General features: G+C 42.8%; 1 protein-coding gene across 3 annotated transcripts in view; it reads right to left on the bottom strand.

Moving 5' to 3' along the window:
* Positions 1–21,373, bottom strand: part of LOC108941181 (high affinity cAMP-specific and IBMX-insensitive 3',5'-cyclic phosphodiesterase 8A-like) — a 55,784-nt gene extending 34,411 nt beyond the window's left edge. Inside the window, exon 1 of one of the 3 annotated variants that reach the window (XM_018763814.2) lies at positions 20,786–21,373. In XM_018763814.2, coding sequence (XP_018619330.1) covers positions 20,786–20,851 — 66 coding nt within the window. In that variant the 5' untranslated portion in view covers positions 20,852–21,373. Of the gene's footprint in view, positions 1–13,129; positions 14,340–20,785 lie in introns of those variants that run through there. The other 2 variants (XM_018763815.2, XM_018763813.2) reach the window with 2 other exon arrangements.
* Between the last annotated feature and the right edge of the window lie 831 nt (positions 21,374–22,204).

The following is a 22,204-nucleotide window of genomic DNA, read 5'->3' as shown; positions in this document are numbered from 1 at the left end:
AAAATAGATTCTTTGTTTTACATTACCTTTATTCATTTAGGTGATGCTGCTCTCCAAAGAAACTTAAATTGTTAAGCTCCTTACAACGACTGACCGTTTTATACAGCTTGGTCATTTTCTTTTGCAATTTAGGGTCTTTGCTCATGGGTACGACAGCTGGAGGTAGGAAGCAAACCAGGGTCCTTCAGGTTCAAAGGCAGCAGCTCTAACCCTAACCTCTGTTTCTTGGCTCAGATATTGTGAAATGAGCTCCTTGGCTCATTCACAACTGTTGAGTCCCTTGCAACAGCCAACTGAGTACCTCAAAGCATCTCTATGAGACTTGTGTCTCTCCTGATCTCCCAACAGCTACATACATTTACATTACACCCTCAGTCACGATCATCTTTGCATTTCCCACTGACTCACAATTCTGTAGGCAGCTACTCAAGTAATGAATGCTGGCAAAAAAAAAAAAAAAAAAAAAACAGTAGTATCAAAACAAAAGAAACCATGCTTTGATAATCATGTGGCTTGGTAAATGTATACATCTGCTGTGAAATGCACTTGTGTACCCTGAGCTGTAAGTCACTTCTGCTAAATTAAGTGATGTATTCATTACAAACCAAATCTGAAAAGCTAACTTGTCCTCTGTTTGAAATATATAAAATAAGCCTTCCTACTGATGCACCCTATAATAAAATGAGTTAAAGAGCATTACAGCCTTCTTTCGTACAAAACGAAATTTGTGTTTTAACTTCCGAGGCATTTAAAGTATCCTTAAAAACAGACACAGATGAATCCAAGTACAAACAATTAAAACAGGAAAACGCACGCACGTGCACACACAGATCAAGGACAGAAACCTGGGATGGAAACACAAGCAAGAGGTGCAGAGCATGAGGATCACGATGGAACACTGGTGTGAGCGTCAGATATACATTCCAGTTAGTTCTGGAAAGCGAATTGAGGCCAACTACAAAGTAAACACTAATGGTGTCCTCTTTTGGACCACTGTTTCAACAACCTTAAGAAGCTATCACATGCCATCTCATGATTCAGACTTTTTAACCTTGAGGGAAAGGCAGACTTGAATGCAGCCTTCTTTCTGACTACTATTTAAAACACAATGGGTAGGTCTGTTTGTACAGTGCACTCACCTTAGCTGACACTTTCCCAGGCAACCAATGTTCTACGTTTTTAAACAAGGAAAAGTGTTGCTTAAACTCCCCGCCCCAGCATTTTGTAACCCACAATAAGGAAAGAGGATGCAAGGTTGGCCTTCCACTGTTTAATGGAGATTCTTGATTAAGATAAATAAAAGTGCTGATGTAAGCAGACACCAAAGGAGGTCCGGACACTCCTTATGTTACAGACAATCAGATCTTTTCCAGAACTGCAAAATGCAGTCATACAGGAAACCAACACAACACAGCCTGAACCTGAATTTATTATGCAGAATGACACTGCCAGTAGTTGTGTGTACTGAGTTTACACACTGACCATATCCACAATGCAGTGGGGTTCAAATGTAGTCAGGAAAAAATACTTTCCTTGCATGCAGTATGCTAACGTACTGTAATGAAACAAAATGTAAATATATTTTAATATATGTACATTCAGCCCTTACATTGCACACTTCAGTACAACTACAAACCACTACAATGGCTTATGAAAATATATACTGTTTATTCATATAATGGGTATTTTATTCCGTACAACAGCTTTACCACTAGTATCAGATGTTTTGGGACAGATATATACTTGGCATCTAAAATCAAAAGGGTTTTGTCCCTCAGTGATGTCAATCAGGCCATTTCCTCGCTAAATTTATTATTAATCTCTGCCTTGCTCTGAATTCAAAAACTGCTATCATAAAGAGTTAATCTCACGACAAAATGAGGATAATCTAGTGTCAAATCATTTATTAGTAATGCTATAGAGCACCTCTAATCCCACAGTGTCCATGTGCATTGTAGAGTGAGACACATAGGTAGCGATCTTCCAAACTTTCTTTATATCATAAATGTCTGTGAGCCAAATTACAAAAATGTCCCTTAAAAAAAAACAAAAGATTAAAAAGAAAGTGCAAAAGGCATAGGGCTTCAAATCCAGCTCAATTTATTTGGAGTTTGTATGGAGGAGAAGAAGAGAGAGAGGAGGAAAAAAAAAAAAAAAAAAAGTTAAAAGGAGTGCAGGACTGCCTTGCAGTGGACTGGTATCTTGTCAAGAAATAGGCTCATACCTTGCCTCTCACTCTATACTTACAGAAAAAGCTACAGACCCCCATAACCACCATGATGAGCAGTTCTCCATAATGAAGAGAGGGGTGCAGTGGTACAGCGGGTTTGACCAGGTCCTGCTCTCTGACAGGTCTGGGGTTCGAGTCCCGTTTGGGGTGCCTTGTGACGACCTGGCGTCCTGTCCTGGGTGTGTCCCCTCCCCCTCCAGCCATACGCGCTGTGTTGGTGGGTTTGTCTCTGACTTGCCGCAACCCCGCTTGAGACAAGCGGTTTCAGACAATGTGTGTGTGTGTGTAAGCTATAAATAATCATTTTTGTTATGTTATAGTGTTATCACTGTAATGCAAAGCGATGTACGGCCCAGCATAAATTGTTCTTTTGCTGGGATGTATGTCGCTTCGTACAAAGGTGTCTGCTAAATGAATAAATGTAAATGCATACATACACCTTTTATTTCGGAATTTAAATTTAGGTGGTATATTTTATGCCTGGGAACCAGGAAAAGCAGTTAACAAAAGTGAGTGAGTGAAAGACACACACACACACACACACACACACACACACACACAATTTTCAGAACCGCTTGTCCCATATGGGGTCGTGGGGAACCGGAGCCTACCCGGTAACACAGGGCTTAAGGCCGGAGGGGGAGGGGGGACACCCAGGACGGGACGCCAGTCCGTCGCAAGGCACCCCAAGTGGGACTCAAACCCCAGACCCACCGGAGAGCAGGACCCGGTCCAACCCACTGCGCCACCGCACCCCTCCAAAAGACAAATAATGGTAACTCAATCCCTTCAGAGCAGGAATTCACCTAACAGGGTGATTTCATTTAACAAATTAACCCCAATATGCAAGAAACAGGTGTACTTTATTCATACAGGCACATATTTAAGGTAATATCAGTAATGCCAACAAACTAGTATAAATGTAGCTTAAAGCGCAGGGCTTAAACACAAATAAGAAATGCACAGATGCACAATCCTTTCAAGGATGACCTTTTCTATCTGTTAAATATGTATTTGTTGACATATTTGACAAAAAAAATTGAATTTGCCAACAGACAGCTGCTCAACTGGACACACAAAAGCATTTAAAACACTGCCGAATATATAGTCATGTTTCAATCTTGCTTCTAAACAGAAACAATTGGACCCACTATGAAGCTATAATAATGACTCACAGCTCAATCAGAAGAAATTTTATGTCAATATGCATTTCACCCAGGGGCACTGTGGCGCAGTGGGTTCGGCCAGGTGCTGCACTCTGGTGGGTCTGGGGTTCGAGTCCCATTTGGGGTGCCTTGTGATGGACCGGCCCTTTGTCCTGGGTGTGTCCCCTCCCCCTCCAGCCTTGCGTCCTGTGTTGTCGGGTTAGGCTCTGGCTCACCATGACCCCGCTCGGGACAAGCAGTTTCAGACAGTGTGTGTGTGCGCATTTCACGTAGTATTACTTGCAGTGATTTCATAGTCACACCAGAGCTTCGATGAAGTCTCCACTTACTATAGAGTCTTTCCATAAAGGCACCCAATGACAGCAAAACACTTTAGCATTTTTATGAGAGGAAGCAAGCACAAGAAGCAATGTCTACAACAAACAAATCTACTAAATGACTTAAAGATTCACTGGCAGTACTTACTGTGCCTATTCTGGACATAATTAAAATATCTGTATCATCAGACCTTGCTTTAGAACCAAAACTCAGATAATGCCCTTAAGACACAGACCTTTCTCAAACCATCTTTGACAAGAAGTCTTGATAAAGTGGTAGGCTTACAAAGACAGTGTACTAAGGAAACACTGCTCTGAGATAAGTTCATATTTGCATCATCAATAAATCATTGAAATGCTATTTTCCCCATTTAAAAGGTAGTAATAGCATTGCAAACACAGATGAACTGCCAGAGATGACTCAAAAATGTAGAATGGCGCATGGAGACACGATTAAGGAGGCAGCCTGGAGAGCGTGTGGAACGCACCGGGCCGAACTCCACCTAGACCATACTTGCCATGGGCCCCTTCTCCCCTCCCTTCATCACGTTTCTCCTGTGTCGTGCCAGCAGAGATACAGGGTTAATCATGACGGTGCAGAAACGAAGCGCCACAAGCCAGTACGCAGGCTGCACGCCACGATATCCAGGACAGGAAGAGCAAGCCTGCTGTCATCTCGACACTGCGGCAGGAGAATCAGTCCGTTTTCAAGGGAGGGGTCAAGACCCTCGGTGGAAAGATACGACATTAACAGAGCGGTAAAATATAGTTGAGGGGGGAAAAAAAATTAAATAAAGGAGAACATGAAAATGGAAACTATAAAAAAGGAGCAGTTTTTCCTCTTAACAATACCATCTGTGAAAGATAACATTACAGGGTTATCCATTAATTTAACGGCAATTAAAATATCATTTAAAAAAAAAAAAAAAAAAAAAAAAAAAAAGAAAAGCTATCTGGGGAATTCGCCCCAGTGACAACTTCCCATCGCAGCACATGAGAAGAGGTGAATGTTGAAAGCTCTAGAAATCCATTACCTAAAACTAATTTCAGACACTACAATGCCAAAAAACAAGAATTAAAGCATAAGTAACACTTTTATGAGCCAGATACCATAACTTTGTTGTGTACAGTATACAGTATGGACAAAGTTAAACAATTCAGACAAAAAGTCTGAGTATCATATTCTGTCCATCTGTATCATTCTACAAACTGTAGCTTCACCGTTTCATAAACGAAGAGTAACTGTCTAGAAGAGTAGGACTGCACCTCCTCTAAAGGACATCCTTAGACATTAAAGGCACTGTTCTTCCCTCCATTATTGTAGCTCTGGCTGTGCCTTGTTTGCATACTAAGTGGTGGCATAATTAGTCTGAAACACTTTGAACTCCCTTGAAAGAATAATTACTGGTACAAAACAGCCCAGAATGTATTACTTGGTGTAACCTACAATTTGCCAACAGACACAAACAGTTATATCAAAATGTTATTAATTCAAACTACTGAAATGGACTCATTTGAAAAGGATGAAGGTGGATAAGAATTTATTTTTTCACGAAACACTTATTTCAAGACATCTGTTAAGTGTTAAAATGTAATATTTTTGCGCCATGTATTCTAATACTAAAATATTTATGAGCACAAGGAATGATCAACAACTTCACCATTTGGCTTCTGGGAAAAGAGCTACTAGTTTAATCTAGAGATTCAGCTCATGAGCAGCTGTCTGACCCGTCTGTGTCCGAGAGACCCTGGGGTCTGTGAAGCGGTGGCAATAGCAACGACTGGAGGAAGTCCGTCGTCACGAATGCCAAAAATGCCACCAAGATCAGGGGCACAAATCCTTCGTTATGTGCAAGAGAAAGTTACAAAAGCCAACAAACGGCGTGAGGAGCGGGGGGGGGGGGGTGAGTGACAGAATGAACACCAGGAGAGGGGGAAGAGATAGAGGAGATAGAAATGTGTGTGTGTGTGTAAGTGAGACGAAGGCCAGGGCCAACGGTGTGGCTGGACTGCCTCCCTCGTCACTCTTCCTGCAGCTCCAAGAACAGCAGCACAGTGGATTAATTCATCAGCCTGCTAAGCGTCGACCCTCCTTGGGAATAAATTATCTGATGCCTCCCAACTTAGACCTTGCAAAATGCATTCATGAGGTGGTTCAGCCTGACTAAGCCACCAGTCAGCGTCTACGAAAAGAGAACCTCTGGGGATGTCTGGGCTGGCAATCGGACACCGGATTAACCTGGCATGTTCCGATTCTCAGTCCCAGCATGAAATGAAAAACGCTTTGACCTGGATATTAAGGCAGCGCACCCCAATATGGGAGACCACCTAAGGAAAGGGCAGCCTTACCACATCTGTGTTTAGCACTGCATGGTTTTAATTCACAATTCCTTTCCAGCTCTGCTAGTATTGTAGTAGCGGCTGTAACTATGCCTGGCAAGTTGAGTAAATGATCTCAAACTGCCGAGGATAACGAGGCTAAACTGTCTCCACGCTCATATTTATAAGCAAATATTTTATCCATAGGCATCAAACTGTACTGAGAACAGAAAAAAAAAAAAAAAAACCAAATAGAGTTCCCATTTGCACAGGATTATTTTTATATCTAAAATGTGTGCCAAACATATAAAGAAACCTATATATAGTTGATTGTTAATTACAAACAATTATTGTGGATTGCAGCTGACCACATGAGGCCAGCATACTACAGTATTTAACATCTTCGTTTTAGTCTAAACTATGTACAGAATATTCACCGTTTCACAACGCGCTCATACAAAATGTGCCCACTGCCGCACAATATAGGGAAAACCGTGGTGGAAATAAGTGCTTTTTTATAGCTCTGTTATCCATTTATCCAGCACCCACTCTATGCACTCCACACGTAGTCAACAACATGACCATGAGAAGATGAACTAAAGCAAAATCCAGTCCTTTATGACAAGCAACGATTTGCTCAATCCTACCTTTAAATATATTTCACTTACACTGAGTGGGAAAGTGTACTTCAATTCAGTTAAAACACAGTGTTTACATTTTTTCTTTAAAATTATATGGAAAAGATTTATAAAAAATAAAAAAAAAAAATTGTGGAACTCTGCAACATTCAGAACATGATTCGTTTACGTTGTGTGTTACACTCCGATACTATACTATGCTATACAGTGTACACTCTGAAGAGTTCCCATACAGAGAGACGTTACACTTCATTCATGGCAGTTTACATGAATCGCTCTCCATAGGGAGAACCTTGCAGTCTGGCCCCAAACTGTATCCTCTGCGCTGACAGAGATATTAGTCTGGGTAAACGGACAAAGTCCATCACAGGACCTTGTACTTGAGCCTTATCGCAGAGAGAGTGGCCCGGACCAGTGTGTCCTTGACAGTCTTTCAGGACTCAGACATCTCACATTTCTGCCTGCCAGCGAGGGGGAAACTTTAGTTATGAAAAGCTCACCTTCAACAGCAACAGCACCAACAACAACAGGAAAGAGAAGAAATAAATATATTGCTATAATCGACCATCAAGTTGCAGCGCTGGCACTGATCAGGACACCCAGATTCATGTGCAAGTGCCGCTCTTTCCGTGAGATTTGAGCTTACAGACTAAAGGCCAACAAGAAAGCAAAACCCACTGTGATAGGAACTTCCACGTGTCAACGACAAAGAGACGCATTTAATAAATATGGCCCAGGGTATAGAAAACGGGTCCAAAGTGGCCTTTGTAGCAGAGGTACAGATAGTGCTGATGGGGACTGATCCCATGTCACATGTCCTGAAGGGCTAAGGCTCCTTTGGCAGGATATTAGCGCAGGCCTTGCGGGGAGAGTCACTTGAAACTCTAACCCTGTGACATCTTCGCCGTCTGCCAAACACCTTTAAAATAGACCACCTCTAATGCGGCAGAAACCGAACTTGCCAGAAAACAGCAGTAGAAACAATAGGTGGCGCGACAAAGTCTACGTCATCCCAACAGATGTGCATTCCTACACCTCTGGATGGTGAGACTACAGCCCGTACAACTGTGCAGACTTTTCAGTGAGTGACAACACAAGAGTTTAAATCTCCCTGGCTTCACAATACAAGACTTCAGAAACACACAAGATCATTAGAGAGGAGGGGGGGGGGGGGGGGAGAGAGAGGGAAAAAAAAAAAAAAAAAAAAAAACTGCTCAGTATTATAAAAAGAATATTTCAAACAGCTACTGAAGTTTGTGTCCTGAAAGCTCTCCTTGTCACCAAAGTCCTACAGCATGTGCTGAAAATAGGGGTCACATGGACATCAGTGCATGAACGCTGTGTTAGAAATGGCGAAGATACAGTGTCAGCTATCATAGTGCCGCTCCACCTTAGACGAGGAACACATGAAAGGGCTCTGCTCTCTGAAAGGGAAGCTGAAAACACTTTGAGTCAAGGGGGATTTCTACAAAATTAGCCAAGCTCCATACATACAGTAATGCAATAATGAAATGGTGACCTACTATTGGACAGGAAAGACAGACTCCTTCGCCATCGCTCTACGGACACTTGCACACAATGATATTACGAACCCCGAGTCGTGCACCAAAGATTCTCAGAAGATACAACAAACAATGTGTCCCTTAGGGTGACTCAGGAAAAATGCAATTTCACCAGGGCTCCAGCAAAACAACTCGGAGAGATACTGTAAAAATAACCAGTCATGTGTCCAAGAAGGAGAGCAGCGAGTGTTAACAAAACACAATGTATGAGAGCAGCATAACAACCCTGGGTATGTTTCATTACAAATTGAATTTCTTCTCTCACTTTTGCTCCACATGCTCTCTGTCTGCTGGCTTTCCATAACCAGTCTTCACAAAATGCAAGGGCTCTGTGATGGAAGAGCCAAGACAAATTACTTCATGTTTCAGCACCTCCACAGAAAAAGATGGGGGGTGGGGGGGGGGGGGTGGAGGAAGGACTTATTTGCAGACCAAGGCACCGTGGACACACAAGAGTGGGTGGTGCTGGAGCGGGTGGGGCAGGGGGTGCAGTTGCAGGCCACAGGGCGAGCAAACTTGGACATGGACAAATTGGTGCCGCATCCTGAGACACAATGAAAAGACTTCTGGCAAAAACAAAGCGACGAGATCCTGGAGGCAGGGGCTGGGGAGGGCGACTCCCCTTCTCCTCCCCAGCTGATTCCATTTGGCACGGCTCCGGAAACATGGAAATCAGAGCAGAACAAATCACCGGGCCGTTTGGCCTCTACCCCTCGCCAGAGCACGCCGGGCCTCGTCTCCTAGTACGCCTTCCCGGCTCATCCATGCACCGTACAGGCAAGCACACACACTTTGGCTACTGCTTCTTGATGGGGTGCATATAACTGACAGCACAGGAAGCCCACAGACATCGGTTCCTGTACAGAGTGGCCCCTGCGCTACTTTAAAGACACCACACAACCTGAATATGCCCTTTTTAAAGTCGTTGAAGTAGAGCTACATCTTCATATTTGGATTGCGTTTCGTTCTGGGATCAAATAATGTATTGATAAAGTGACTATAGCAGGTATAACATAACTATACTGAACTGAACTAAGTTTCTCAGAGAATAATCAATAAAATTAAACAGAAAATACACACACACACACACACACAATAAAAAGCATAGCCACAGGGTAATGGACTAACCGCTCCAGTCATTGTACCACCGTAAAAAGTAAACTAAATACAACAATGGTTTCCATACATGGTATCTTGGCTCCATATGCAAATCTGTAATGTAAACTGATTTTTTTTTTTTTTTTCTCGAAAGTCAACCTTTTACGTGGTACTGGGCAGCTGGAACACCAACACTTTCTTGCAAATAAGGGAAACAATCCATCCAAATTCAATGAACCCAAGAAACCAAATGCTTCAATTTCACACACGCCTTTCATGTCACACGCTGTTGTCACACCAGGAATGCAACCCACGTCATTGCACCATGATAACAGTACAAGTAAAGGGATAAACAAACACTACAGGCTCATTATTTTGCAGTATCTTACACTGAATACAATTCAAAAAAAGAATTTGTGTGAAACAAAGTTATGTTTCAAGTTAGCCTATGGAAACAACGCCCCCCCCCCCAAAAAAAAAATATTCTATATATTTCTTCACAGGCAACCTCGTATAACTTTGCATTCCAGCTAAGGGCAAAGGGCAAAAAAAGTACTTCAAGGGCAAATGTACCATATAAACATGGCCATAGCACTAAATTCATATGTCCTGACATCTTAATATTTTGTAGTACAATAAACTGGGGCATCAGAATGCAAAACAGTATAGTTCCTATTATTGCGATTACAATTCCATTATTAAAAAAGTAACAGTGCACGACAGTCAAGTAGGGGGGTGGCTATTTAGTCATTTAGCAGACACTTTTCACCAAAGCAGCTTCCAGTTAACACTATACTACATTCAGCTGACACTGTTTCACCCAAGGTGACTTACAATGCTTGACAGAGTCAACCTGTAAACCAATGAACACTCTCACACGCACTCTATGGGCAATTCAGAGTAGCCAGTTCACATGAAACACCCCTTTGGACTGTGGGAGGAAACCAGATCACCCTGGAGCAAACCCATGCAAAGAGAGAACATGCAAAAGCCGCAAAGACTGAGGATGCAATCAAGCCCAGGTCCTCTTCCACCATCCAGGTTCTGTGAGACAACAGTGCCATTTGCCGCACCACCACATCATCCTAACTTAAACCACGGTAATGTTTCCCACCTGTCCCTTAACTGTCCTACAGAGAAGTGGCTTTAGGTTATATCAACAGTAAGAACAGTGGAGTCTCCCTGACGAGAGTTATGAACCATGTGAATTTTATCTTTTGCCAACAGAGCGAGGCTTCAGTGATGAGAACACACATGGATATGTCCTCTTTTTACCTGAACCATATGTAGAATCCCTACACCTGAGAAATCATGAGAACTCCACAAATGAGACAAACTGTGTCTGAATGTACACATGCACATATGTGGGACCTTAACCACTGTGGAATGTGCAAATACATTCCTTGCGGGGAAAATACAGATTTCTAAAGATCTTTTTTGTTGCTGTATTGCCAATGGATATAACGTCCCAAAGTCCCTAAGCATAACTTAACATACAAAAGTGCAAAAGTAATAAGTTCTGTGGGGGGGGAAGCACATAAAGCTCAAAGTTTTATGATAAAAGCACACTGCCCGAAGGAATCCATCAGCCCATTTCAATCAGTTGCACTTGTATAGTTCAAAAGAATGTAATACTATACTACTGTGTCCGAAGTGGCAGCAGCAACATAAAAAAATAAGACAGACACTTTTAATTCACACCAGTGTCTGCATCACATCTCAAGGCAATGAAATGCAATCAAATGACACCAAGGTCTGTAAACTGGCCACAACTTAACATAAATGATTCAAATGCTTTGAATGCAATTTGGGGCGCAAAGGCTCAACTGGAGACAAGGACAGCCAAAGGCAGGGAAGATAGGTTATGTACTGTAACTCCACTTCAGATACTGATGTATTTACCAAAAATTCTCTGCAGTATTCTACAAGATTTGAAGAAAATTATTAACATTGCATTCCAATCAATACATTCATAGAGGAGAGGGGAAATCCACATGAACAGAGGTTTGTTTTTAATTTTCTCACAGAAAAAAAAAAAAATATAAAGTAGCATCATGCCAGTATAATAATATCAAAAGGCAAACCTTTCTCATAGTTTAAAATATCAAAATTGCACATGGGATGTGTTCTAGGGCTCAGTATTCAAAAGGAAAATTGTTCTGTTATCTATTGGCAGAAGAACCAAGTTTCATTATTGCTATTTTTTATTCATTTTTGCAGACACCTTTTTTTCAAAGCAATTTACAATGTTAAGGTGTTTTTACAATTATTTGCCCATTTACACAGCAAGATAAAATTTACTGCAGGAATTCAAGGTTAACACATTGCTCAAGGGTACTGCTGCAGGAAGTGGGATTTGAATCCAAATCATTCAGGTACAAGGAAAAAGCTATAACCAGTATGCTACATGCTGGCCCATCTATGATGTGGAACACAATTAAACAGACATAAAAAATGATAGAAATGAAATACAGAGTTTGAAAAGAAATTTAAAGAGGACTGTATTAACCCATGAACACTTGATGTGGGGTAATATTAAAAGACAAAACTGGGGTTTCGCCTGCTGTGAGGTTTGAGAACCAACTCTGCATTTTTTGTTCCTGAAAACTGAGTTGTACATATTGTACACCAATACAAAAACTACCAGCTACATGCCTGTTCATAAAACCTGAGTTGCTGTTGGGTCACTGCCCCTCTTCACTGCTATTTTTTGTACCGTTCAACTCAACCTTGTCATTTATCGGAATATCCGAAGGCGGTGCATCTTCTCCAATCCCTGCCTCGTTATTCTTCATGCCACAAACTGACCTGAAACGTGTAACAGCCTAAGCAACGCAAAGTAAGGCGAAAACTGTATTTGTGGCATGTTGTGAGAACAATAAGGGTAGATCTGAGGCGTTCAGTTGTTCGCCGAGCTTGGCATTTAGGTTGCAAACGTCTCATCGCCAGCCGAGGTGACATCATCAACGCGCAAGTTGTGTGACTTGTGTTGGAGCTACGAAGACCACCAATATTATCTATGATCTTCAAGGGTTAGGGTTAGATTCAGAGGTATTTTCCCAGTGTTTGTGTAGCTCATCTGAGCTCTACTGTTCACATCACTGCTGCACCAGTTCCTGACAACATGTAACAGCCCTCTTTACATACACAAATAGAGCCTATTAAAAAAAATTGAATTAAAAGACATTTGTTTCGTTCAAAATGCAGTACTGCCATTCAAGGGAATATGTAAAAATATGTAGAGTTCTAACTCTGAAAGCCAGAGGAAGCTACTATGAGGAGACCCAAGATGTGGCAATAAAAAAAGCATAACAGGTTAAATGTAACAGATAGGGTGTGTATTTGCATGGCCTCTGCAGGCTCGAGGACAGTAAGGACAGTACCTACAAGAGGTGGAGCGCAGTGAACCTGTGCGCGTCCCGCCGCCACCTGTGGGACACAACCGAACGAAGCGTTCGCAGAGCCGGTGACTAACGTGCTAAACTTCTTCGCGAAGAAACATCCCTCTCATTGATGCGCTGCCACTAAAACCGTGAACGTGAGCTCATTTGTATGTGCTCTCGTTTGCCAAAACAAAAAAAAAAAAGTTGTCAGCTCACAAATTCAGAGGATAATTCTGCCCTGCAGCAGCAACAATGGGTATTGTGTCGAATGAATTCATTACGCACATGGTCTTGGACGGTTGTACCAGGCAGGCGCAAAAAATCACAGGCGCGCGCGCGCACACACACACACACACACACACACACACACCCGTGTCCTGCTCTTCTGGAGGTGCAGGTACAGCCCCGGGACTCACCTTGTAAGCGGATGACTTGAGGGGGAGACCCAGCGCTGGGTTCCCTTGCTGGTTGGTGGTGTTGCTCTGCTGGGGGGAGTGAGAATCTTCGGACTCTTTTCCGCTGTGATAGACCACCCTATCCGAGATATGAATGCTAGAAGCACAGCCCATGCTTCACCGCAGGTTCTGCCCTGTTGCTCGTGCTCAGTGCTGCTCGCGTGCCCTTCTGCGAACCTCCTCGGCGTCAGACCCCCGCGCGGCTCCTCATTCCTCCGTCGCGATCTTGAGGCGAAAAGCGCTCTCGCAGTTTCCCTTGCAGTGACCCTGAATAATATATCTTCCTTCCACCACCCCCCCCACCCCCCACCAGGAAACAGATTTCCTTTCTGCCTTTTACATGAAGTAAATCATACGTAACATGTGTATCGCAAACGGCAACAAACACATGAAGGCGGGAGCGCTCGTGAAACCGACAGTTCAGCTCCAAGCGCAGTTCCCCTCGCGCGCTCTCCCTTCATCGTCCTCGTACCGCATCATCATCATCATCATCATCATCACCACCACAATTCGAACTTTTCACTCCCCAAATTCGAACTCAGGTTCAGGGTCCCGCTTGATCCATTTTATACGTAGTGCTCCTTTCTGTCCTTTTTCTTCCACGCGCCACGCATCCGATTTCCTCTACGTTTATCGTGTAGGATTTTTGTTCCCTTTAACAAGGGCACGCAGCTGATGTGACAGCAGTCGAGTTCACTTCAGCGCGATTCATCATCAACAGGCTGATGGGTCCTCCTTTCATCTGAACACCCCCTCGACCACCACCACCACCAAGCAAAAAAATGCGCTTTTCAGTCAAAGCGGGCATTCCATCCCAGCTGCCAAGAAACGACAGTGAGAAAAGCACTGGGAGACCTCCATTCACACTCCGCTTGTCAGTCTGGCAGCAAAAAGTAACAGTAAGAAATGCAATGAAAATGAGCTCCAGTTTAATCAGAGGCCCACGATTTTTCTTCCCCCCCCCTCCAAAAAATGATGTAAAGGCTGTCAAATTATCAGTGCTACCACGCCTGCATCAAGCGATTATACAAGACAAAAAATAAACTGCTATACAACCTTAAGTTTCGGGCTGGAAGAGGAATTGTCTTGCTGTTTTGTTTGTAAATGCAGATGCACTATTTTTCTGTGAAGTCTTGCGCTGCCTCTCGAGCGTTTGCCCTTCCAGTTCTTCGGCGAGGCTTGACAGCGGTACATCCAATAAAAGCACCCGCAAGGATTGACCTACAGCCTTTACTGACGTAAATGCAAATTAACCAAGACGAGCCAATCGGAGACGAAGGGTCGGTAAAATGGGCGTTACTCGACTTCAGAGGGAATTTTGAAAAAAATATGCGGCAAGATGTCCAACTGCTTTATGGCATTTCATATATATTATGGACACTTAAATACAAACCTACTCTACCATATTTCACACTCAGATTGTATCTCAAAGTGCATGGTTATTCTTCCTTTTTTGTATTTTAAACATAGTCTGGAATTAGCAAGCCCGTGCCATGCTCTTTTAGCACAGGATTACCTATTTAACTACAACAAAGTGTGAAGACTGTTTTTTAAACTTAAAGTCATAATCAGTTTGTACTGTGCGTACATGTGCTCAAACACTTGCTGCGTGAGTATAAATACTTATCTTGAGTATCTGAAGAACAGTCTTAGTTTTTTGGCGGTTGACATAGTTGTGTATCTGTGCTGTGGTGTTGGTTTTACACACTGCTTACTTTGTTTGTCTTTATCAACGGTGCTAATAATTTTGGACAGGACATGGTCATAGTGTCTTAAGTGAGAGAGCAGTTACTATGCAAGTAAATTACTCACAAACTGTCATACTAATCTATTTTACCAGTCTATATATAGTTATTGCAAATCTATATCATAATGCTCAGTTCCACAGTTCTCGGTAGGCCCCACATATAGCGAAAATTTCACTTAATCGAGTCTCATGGGCTGAAAAGGAAACAAGGAAATATGGACAGGTATGTTTTAAAAACCGAAGACTCGGTATGTCTGAGTGGAATGGTAGCTGTAGTTTCCAAGGGCTAACACATTTTTAAGTGGCAGATGTGTGAGAATTAAAATCCAAGCTTTATGTTCCTTCCAAGGGAGAAGGTAAGGACACTAACATGAGGGGAGCTGCCCCTAAGTCTGAACTGCATGTGCCATTGAAGACACAGTCCCATTAAAGCTGTTGCTTAGTCTAGCTGGAAGGCTAGAAACACTTAAATATAATAGTATTATAACAGTATAAGAAAATCACTTCCATCAAATGCACACATTTTTCTGGGGTAGAACAGATGTCTATAGCAAGCTGTCTCCTAACATCAAGGTATGACCCATTCAACAGACTGCAAGCCAAGAAATAACTATACAAATACTGATATCACCATTATCCCCTACAGCGATGGAAGATGCAAAAATTGCACCAAAAAGAAAAAGGAATTTTCTTTAACACTAGAAAATTTATACACTGACTTCTCGCGTCGTGAAAGTTTGAGTTACAAGTTTTTGAAGATACAATGTTTTTTTCTAATATATGTTTAATAACATTTTCTTCCCATATCTATTTTCCAAATTTCTGAATGTTCTGAGTAAACATGACCTGTATTTATGCACTCAGCCGGTAGCTGTCAGTAAAACTCACTCAGACAAAAGGGTGTGGAACCTCCTCAGTACTGCTGGCTTCCAATGTTTACAGCTTGTGTCTGGTGCTCTTGTATGCTGGTGTCCAGTAACAAGATGAGGAACATTGCACATGTTTATAAAATGAATGTAAAGATTAACAGTCAGTACTGAATAGGAGTTTGTGCAGACAAGGTATGTTTATTTGCAGTCATTTGAAATGATTTTTGATATTATGTAGTGGTTACTATAGTGAGTGAGTGGTAATTACAAAAAAAATTAAGTCTTAAGAAATGCTTTTTCCTTTTTTTTTTACAACAGCTATATCCGAGTATTTACGGACTCAAACCCGTAAATAAATGAACTCGGGTCTATGTTATTAAGCTTTTATTGGTAATGAAGAAAGCTGAAAGTGGCAAGAAGATGAGGAACTTTACACATGTTCATGACAAATCAGTCAGTGAATGGGCATGAACAGGAGGGTGCTGAGATTCCGTATTTTTATTTCTGTAATTTCAAATGACAGAAGTTTCAAAGTTTTAATGTAAGGTTTGAAGTTAAAAATAATAGAAGTCTTAGGGTATATTTTATTTAGCACAGCTTTATCAGAGGTTTTAACAAAGCAATTACTAAGCATTTATTGTGCCTCAAGATGCCTGGGCTATGCAATTGGATATTGGTTCAATCCCTCTTCATTCTGTGCAGTTTGCATATATGTGGGCTTCCTCTGGATGATCTGGTTTCCTCCAGCAGTCCAAAGACACATATTTCAGATGGACTAGTGATGAAATTACTTAGTTGTATGTGTGCGTGTGTATATGACTATCCATGCTTCTGGAATTGGCTCCGAACCATTGCAACCATGGCTCAGGATAAGCAATTATCAACAGTGTCAAATTATTTATGATTCATTCTTATTATTACCTCATCTAACATGACAAGACATGGTCATAGTGTCTTAAGTGAGAGAGCAGTTACTATGCAAGTAAATTACTCACAAGCTGTCAAGCAGCATCAGCAGAGGAAATCAGCATCTTTGCTCCTCAGAGTCCACAGAAGGTGGATCTGAAGCTGGTGAAAATTCCAAAGCACTTCTTATTTTTCCTTCTATGTACCTGAAATAAATCTTCTGGAACTTGCTGCTCGCTAAACTGCTTCATCCGAGAAACACGTTGCTCTCAATGTTCTAGTACATTTAGTACCACAATGCAATACCCTGTACTACCATGGTACCTCCACTGGGGGGAAATGAAAGAAACTGCAGTAGCTTAAGAGATATTTCTACTCCCCTCAGCTGAGACACAGAGCAGTCTGTAGGAGTGTTGGCAAAATATCATTTCCAAGGCCAGCTATTCATTTGCAGTGCGTTGTCCTCCCAGTGCTGTGGTCACACGTCATAGAAAGCCAATGTACAAATGTCAAAAGTGTAACCTGTAAACAGCTATAACAACTTGTGAGTATAGCCAGTCCACATGAGCCATATACAGTCACACACCCACAGGTTTCTATTCCTAAAATGTTTGTCTCTGCCTATTACAGACTGTGACAATAACTTATTCTTCGCTAACTGAGTGGCACAATTAGTAGCACTGGTGCCTCACAGCTCCAGGGCTGTGGTTCAGACATGGGTTTGAATCCGGCTCTGGCTTGCAGAGTTTGCACATTCTCGTTCTGCTCGCATGGGTTTCCTTCAGGTACTCTGGCTTTTTCCATATGTTTCAGGTGAACTGGTGACTGTACACTGACTGTAGTGTGTGTATGTATGAGTGTGGATGTGACTGCCCTGCACTCTGCATCATGCCCTGTGCTTCCAGGATAGGCTCTGGACCACCATAACCCTACATTGGACAAGCAGTCTCTGATAATGAATAATGGATATTCACTGAATTATAGTATCTAGTAGCATAAATAGGTTTTAAGAAAAACCCGATAGTATTGAACAACACATTATAATATCTTGAGAGAAAGTTATCACAGATACACTAAACTGACCTCTACAGTCTTATTGTGGAAGTCTTTCATTTTCTGGCTACAAAAATACACCACATGCAATGAAGGTTGTGAGGATATTTATCGATAAAAATCCTTTTCCATAGAACAGTTTACGCAGTATAATGCATTGGTCTAAACCAAGGCTGTGGATCTATCAATCAGTGTAGATTGCCCAGAAATTCAAGCAGATGGTATTGGTGGGGTGTGATAGATTTTGGGTACAGCTGACATGGGGTGAGACACATGCCTTACACTGCCACACTTCTGCTACTCAGTTTCTGTGCATCTGTTGAAATTCCCAATAGACAAAACAGACTCCTGTGAGGAGCGGGGTGAAAGACTGCTTGAGAACTGACCATACGTAGTCAAGGGGAAACATCTGTACAGAGCAACAGATGGTAATTCACTATGAAGGTGATCCAATCTTGGTCTCTTACATTACAATACACATGAATATTATTTCAAGACATATGTAATGTAAAACACAATTAAAACTGCTTATTTAATAAAGAAAATGTTCTTCAAAGGATTTCTTTGCTGTTCACAAAACAAATCTGAACAACTGTAGCATGGTTACTGATAAATCTCATATTAAAAAGCATTATTACAGAATGAAATAATAGACAAGAACATTAGAAAAAGTAACAACTTAAAGGAAATGAAAAGTTAAAAACCACACAATGTGTGGTGTGAAATGCAGCCATTCAAAAACTATAAGATTTGCAATCAGCTGCAGTTAACCTTTCGAAATCGGCTGAAAGAGCCGAAGTCCCTGCAGTTGAAGCCTTGCTTCAGTATATATGAGAGAACCCTGGATAAGCAGAAATAACACTGTACAAATTGTTTGTTCTTCCAATATAACCTTGACCGCACACTTTGAGGAGGGACAGTCTGCACCTAGCCTTTCATCAGGGCTCTGTGGCCAGCGTGTATAGCGAGACCAGCCCTACACCCAAGGACGAAACTGGCTCATGACGGCAGGGTGCAATGCAATGACATCCATATGTCAAGGGCCAATTATATCTCTAACCCTAGGAGTGTCTGGTCTAAATTAAAAAGCAAGAAAATGCTTAGATGACTGTAAATTCCACTAAAAAGAGTAAGAGACAAGGAAGTAATTACGATATGATTTTCAGGAACATTTGTTGGTGTCAGAATGTGTCACAGTGCTTAGAGATGCTGCTTCTGGGCTCAGAGGTTGTGGGTTTGACTCCTACCGCCTTCTGCAGCTTTCTTGAGCAAGGTATTTACACGGAATTACTCCAGTAAAAATTTCCCAATGGTTTAAATAAGAACAAGTTTTTAAGTCGCTTTGGAGAAAAGTGTGAGCTAAATGTAAATGAACGCCATACACAAATGTAGCACCGAACGGTTCAGCACCAATAGCTTTCATCGTGTTGGCGAGACGCACATCGGCCCATGGTTGTGGATGTTGGCCGCTGGCCACTGAAGAAGCTCACATCGTGAAGCTCCATTTAGCAGTTGGAGCTGAAGTCAACGCAGTCTTCCAGGGCCACGCTTGCCAAGGAGCAGCTCGAAGAAAGCAATCCGTCAGAGATGCACTTACGGGCCGAGACATGTTCAAACAGTGTGCCATTACAGCGGTACCTCACATCTACGCAATCGGCTACTTGCTTCACGGCAAAAGCACATCTCCGCAGGCTCGGAGACCCACTGCCACAACCTTGACGGCAGGTAAAAAAAAAAAATGCATGTGGAGTCGGTGATCTCCCCGTAACATCTGCAGTCCACAGGGCAGGTGACATGTTGCTTGAGAGAAAAACAAGCCTTCGTTAGATCTGCCGCTACGTCGTGAACACGAAACCTCAACGGTAACGGTAGGCCGATCACCGCTTCCACGTGGAAAATGTGCTTTTAATGAGCATAATATTTACAAGGCGACACAGTATGATAAGTTTGTGCTGTTCAAATCGAGAGTGGCCACACATCTGTTTGAAGCAGTCATTCATCCCTCCACACACACACACAGAGAGAGAGAGAGAGAGAGGAATCAGTGAGAGACGCTGGGGAGCTGCCAGAAATGGACTTTATCAAGTACATCTGTGTTTTGAGGTCGCCATTTTAAATGGAGAAAAAAAAAATTCTGTACTGTAGTCTAAGTAAGTATTTACAGCCCGAGAAATTCTGGTTTGTACAGTGACCCAGAAGCACAGAGATGGATGAAATTTGTTCCGTCCAGAGTCATATGGTTATACTGTAGGCATAAAGAAGAAGCTTTCTAAGATTCAGATTGTTGTTGTCTGTGCCTCAGATTTAGAATCCGTGTTTTATCCAGTGAATATCTATCTGCACACTGCCGCGAATTCTGCAGCTTTAATATTACACATTCGCAGCCTAAAGCTCTATTTTAGTAAATATACCTCGTCCAAATAGCTACAACATGATAAGTTCTCCTTACACACACACAATACCGCGCTGTGGTGCGTTGTTAACTTGGGCAAAATTAAAACTTCTCAGACGTCGTGTCGTGTAAACCAACTGTTACGGCACACAGGAGACCCAGGGGGGCAGAGGCAGGCGGGACGTGCTGGACGTGAAGAGACATTCGGTCCAAATGGGAATGACAGTGAGTGTGGGTCCAAAAGATTAGATGCACGTTTATTTTTAGAGCAAAAACGCGGCTCACAACTTTTCACCCTCTCAGTACGGGGGATGTGGTAGCATTGCTGGGTGAAAGTGGGTAAACAGGCGCCCAGAGTGCATGTGTAGGCACACACAGTTCACGTGTTAGTTCTGTTTGCGAGTCTACGAGTGTGAAGGGACACGGCAACTCGTGCGAACTCCAGCGGCCGCAGCCGCCCCCGCTCTCCAGGCAGCCAAAAGGCTCCTTCCCCTTTAAATAAGACGCCCTCTCAAATCCTCTTACAGCAGAGCCTATTTACTCTTAAAGCGCCACGCACCATCTGTCAACTTTCACAACAGGCACAGTAAATACAGTCACGTTTCATATTTCGTTTCGTGTTTCACTGATTTCCTACTCCTAGTGCAAACCTTGCGTCGCGGTCCATTTCTCAGGCCATCTTCTTCGAAGTCATTGTCGAGGTGTCGTTCTTCCATGTCGAGTTCGAGCCGGAGGGAGAGTGCCTGTCAGTCTCCTCCAGCCACCGCTGCCATCCAGGCTCCTTCCCCGGGGGCTCCGCACGTGAGACGGGCTCTTCTTGTTCCCCGAGACGAGCGCAGAAAAGTTGCAGCTTCTTCCTCTCCGACACTTGGCGCGCGAGCTGTGAGGTTTCGCCAACAGACCCGCGCGCACCGCACGCACCGTCGTCGCTCTGAGATTTTCTAGCAGTCTTTAAGTCCGCTTCAGCTCCGGGTTCCCACAACTAAGTCACCAGTCCTGGACCGAAAATGACGGCTAGTCTCGGTGACACCGAGGAACATGAAGAAAATGTGTATTTTCTAGCGCTCTGGCGACTGTGACAGGGTGTTCCCTAACACACACCCCCCAGTCCACCTCGGCGGACTCCTAAAGCGGAGAAGGTTTCAGTGGGTGGTGAAGGTCCAGGTCCTCCCTCAACAGCCACTGCAGGACAGGGCACTGTGTGGAGCTGGACCGCAGCGCGCGTGTGTGTGTGTGCGCGCGCGTGTCCGTGTGTGTGTGTGTGTGTGTGTGTGTGTGTGTGTGTGTGTGAGGCGGGGGGCGTGCTTTGGTACCACTGGAAAAGTAAACCACATTATTATTGTTGTTATTAATAATAACAATGAACCTTTGGTGCTTATCCAAGGTGACTTTCAAAGCTGGATAATCAGTATTACAGTGATTTACCAGTTTATACAGGAGCATGGTATTCTGACTTTAACAGTTCAGGGTAAGGATACTATGGTATGGAGGGAGTGGGATTCAAACCAGGCACCTTCAGATTACAAGGTGCCAGTCCTCACCACTACATTTACTTTTACATTTACATTTATTCACTTAGCAGACACTTTTCCCCAAAGCAACTTACAATGGATACTATGTGTTATGAGCCCACACAGGCTTATTCACCAAGATGATTTACACTGCTAGATACACTACTTACCCTGGGTCACTCATCCATACATCAGAGAAACACACTCTCTGTCACTCACACACTATGGGGGACCCTGAACAGCACGTCTTTAGACACTACAGTATATGTTGCCCAGGAAAGGATGTACTAACCTTACATTTTTAGAGTGAGTGGTGAACTTCTGAAAAGACTAGCCATGTACTTTACTTTTTTTTTTCTATTTCCATCAACTTCTTGCCCCAAGTTGTAGGGTTGTGGTGGTCCGGAGCCTATCTGGAAAGCACACTCTGGACAGGATGTCTGTTCATCAAAGGGCAGTCACACACTCATTCAGTCAGACACACACTACAGGCACTGAAATTGTACCGAGAGGTTAAACAAAGTGGCCACTTTAAGATTATAAAGCAGGGTAGTTTTA

This window comes from Scleropages formosus, chromosome 11, assembly GCF_900964775.1.
Source record: "Scleropages formosus chromosome 11, fSclFor1.1, whole genome shotgun sequence".
Taxonomy (NCBI): domain Eukaryota; kingdom Metazoa; phylum Chordata; class Actinopteri; order Osteoglossiformes; family Osteoglossidae; genus Scleropages; species Scleropages formosus.
Note: the sequence above shows the minus strand (reverse complement) of the source record. Positions and strands in the feature narration are given on the sequence as shown.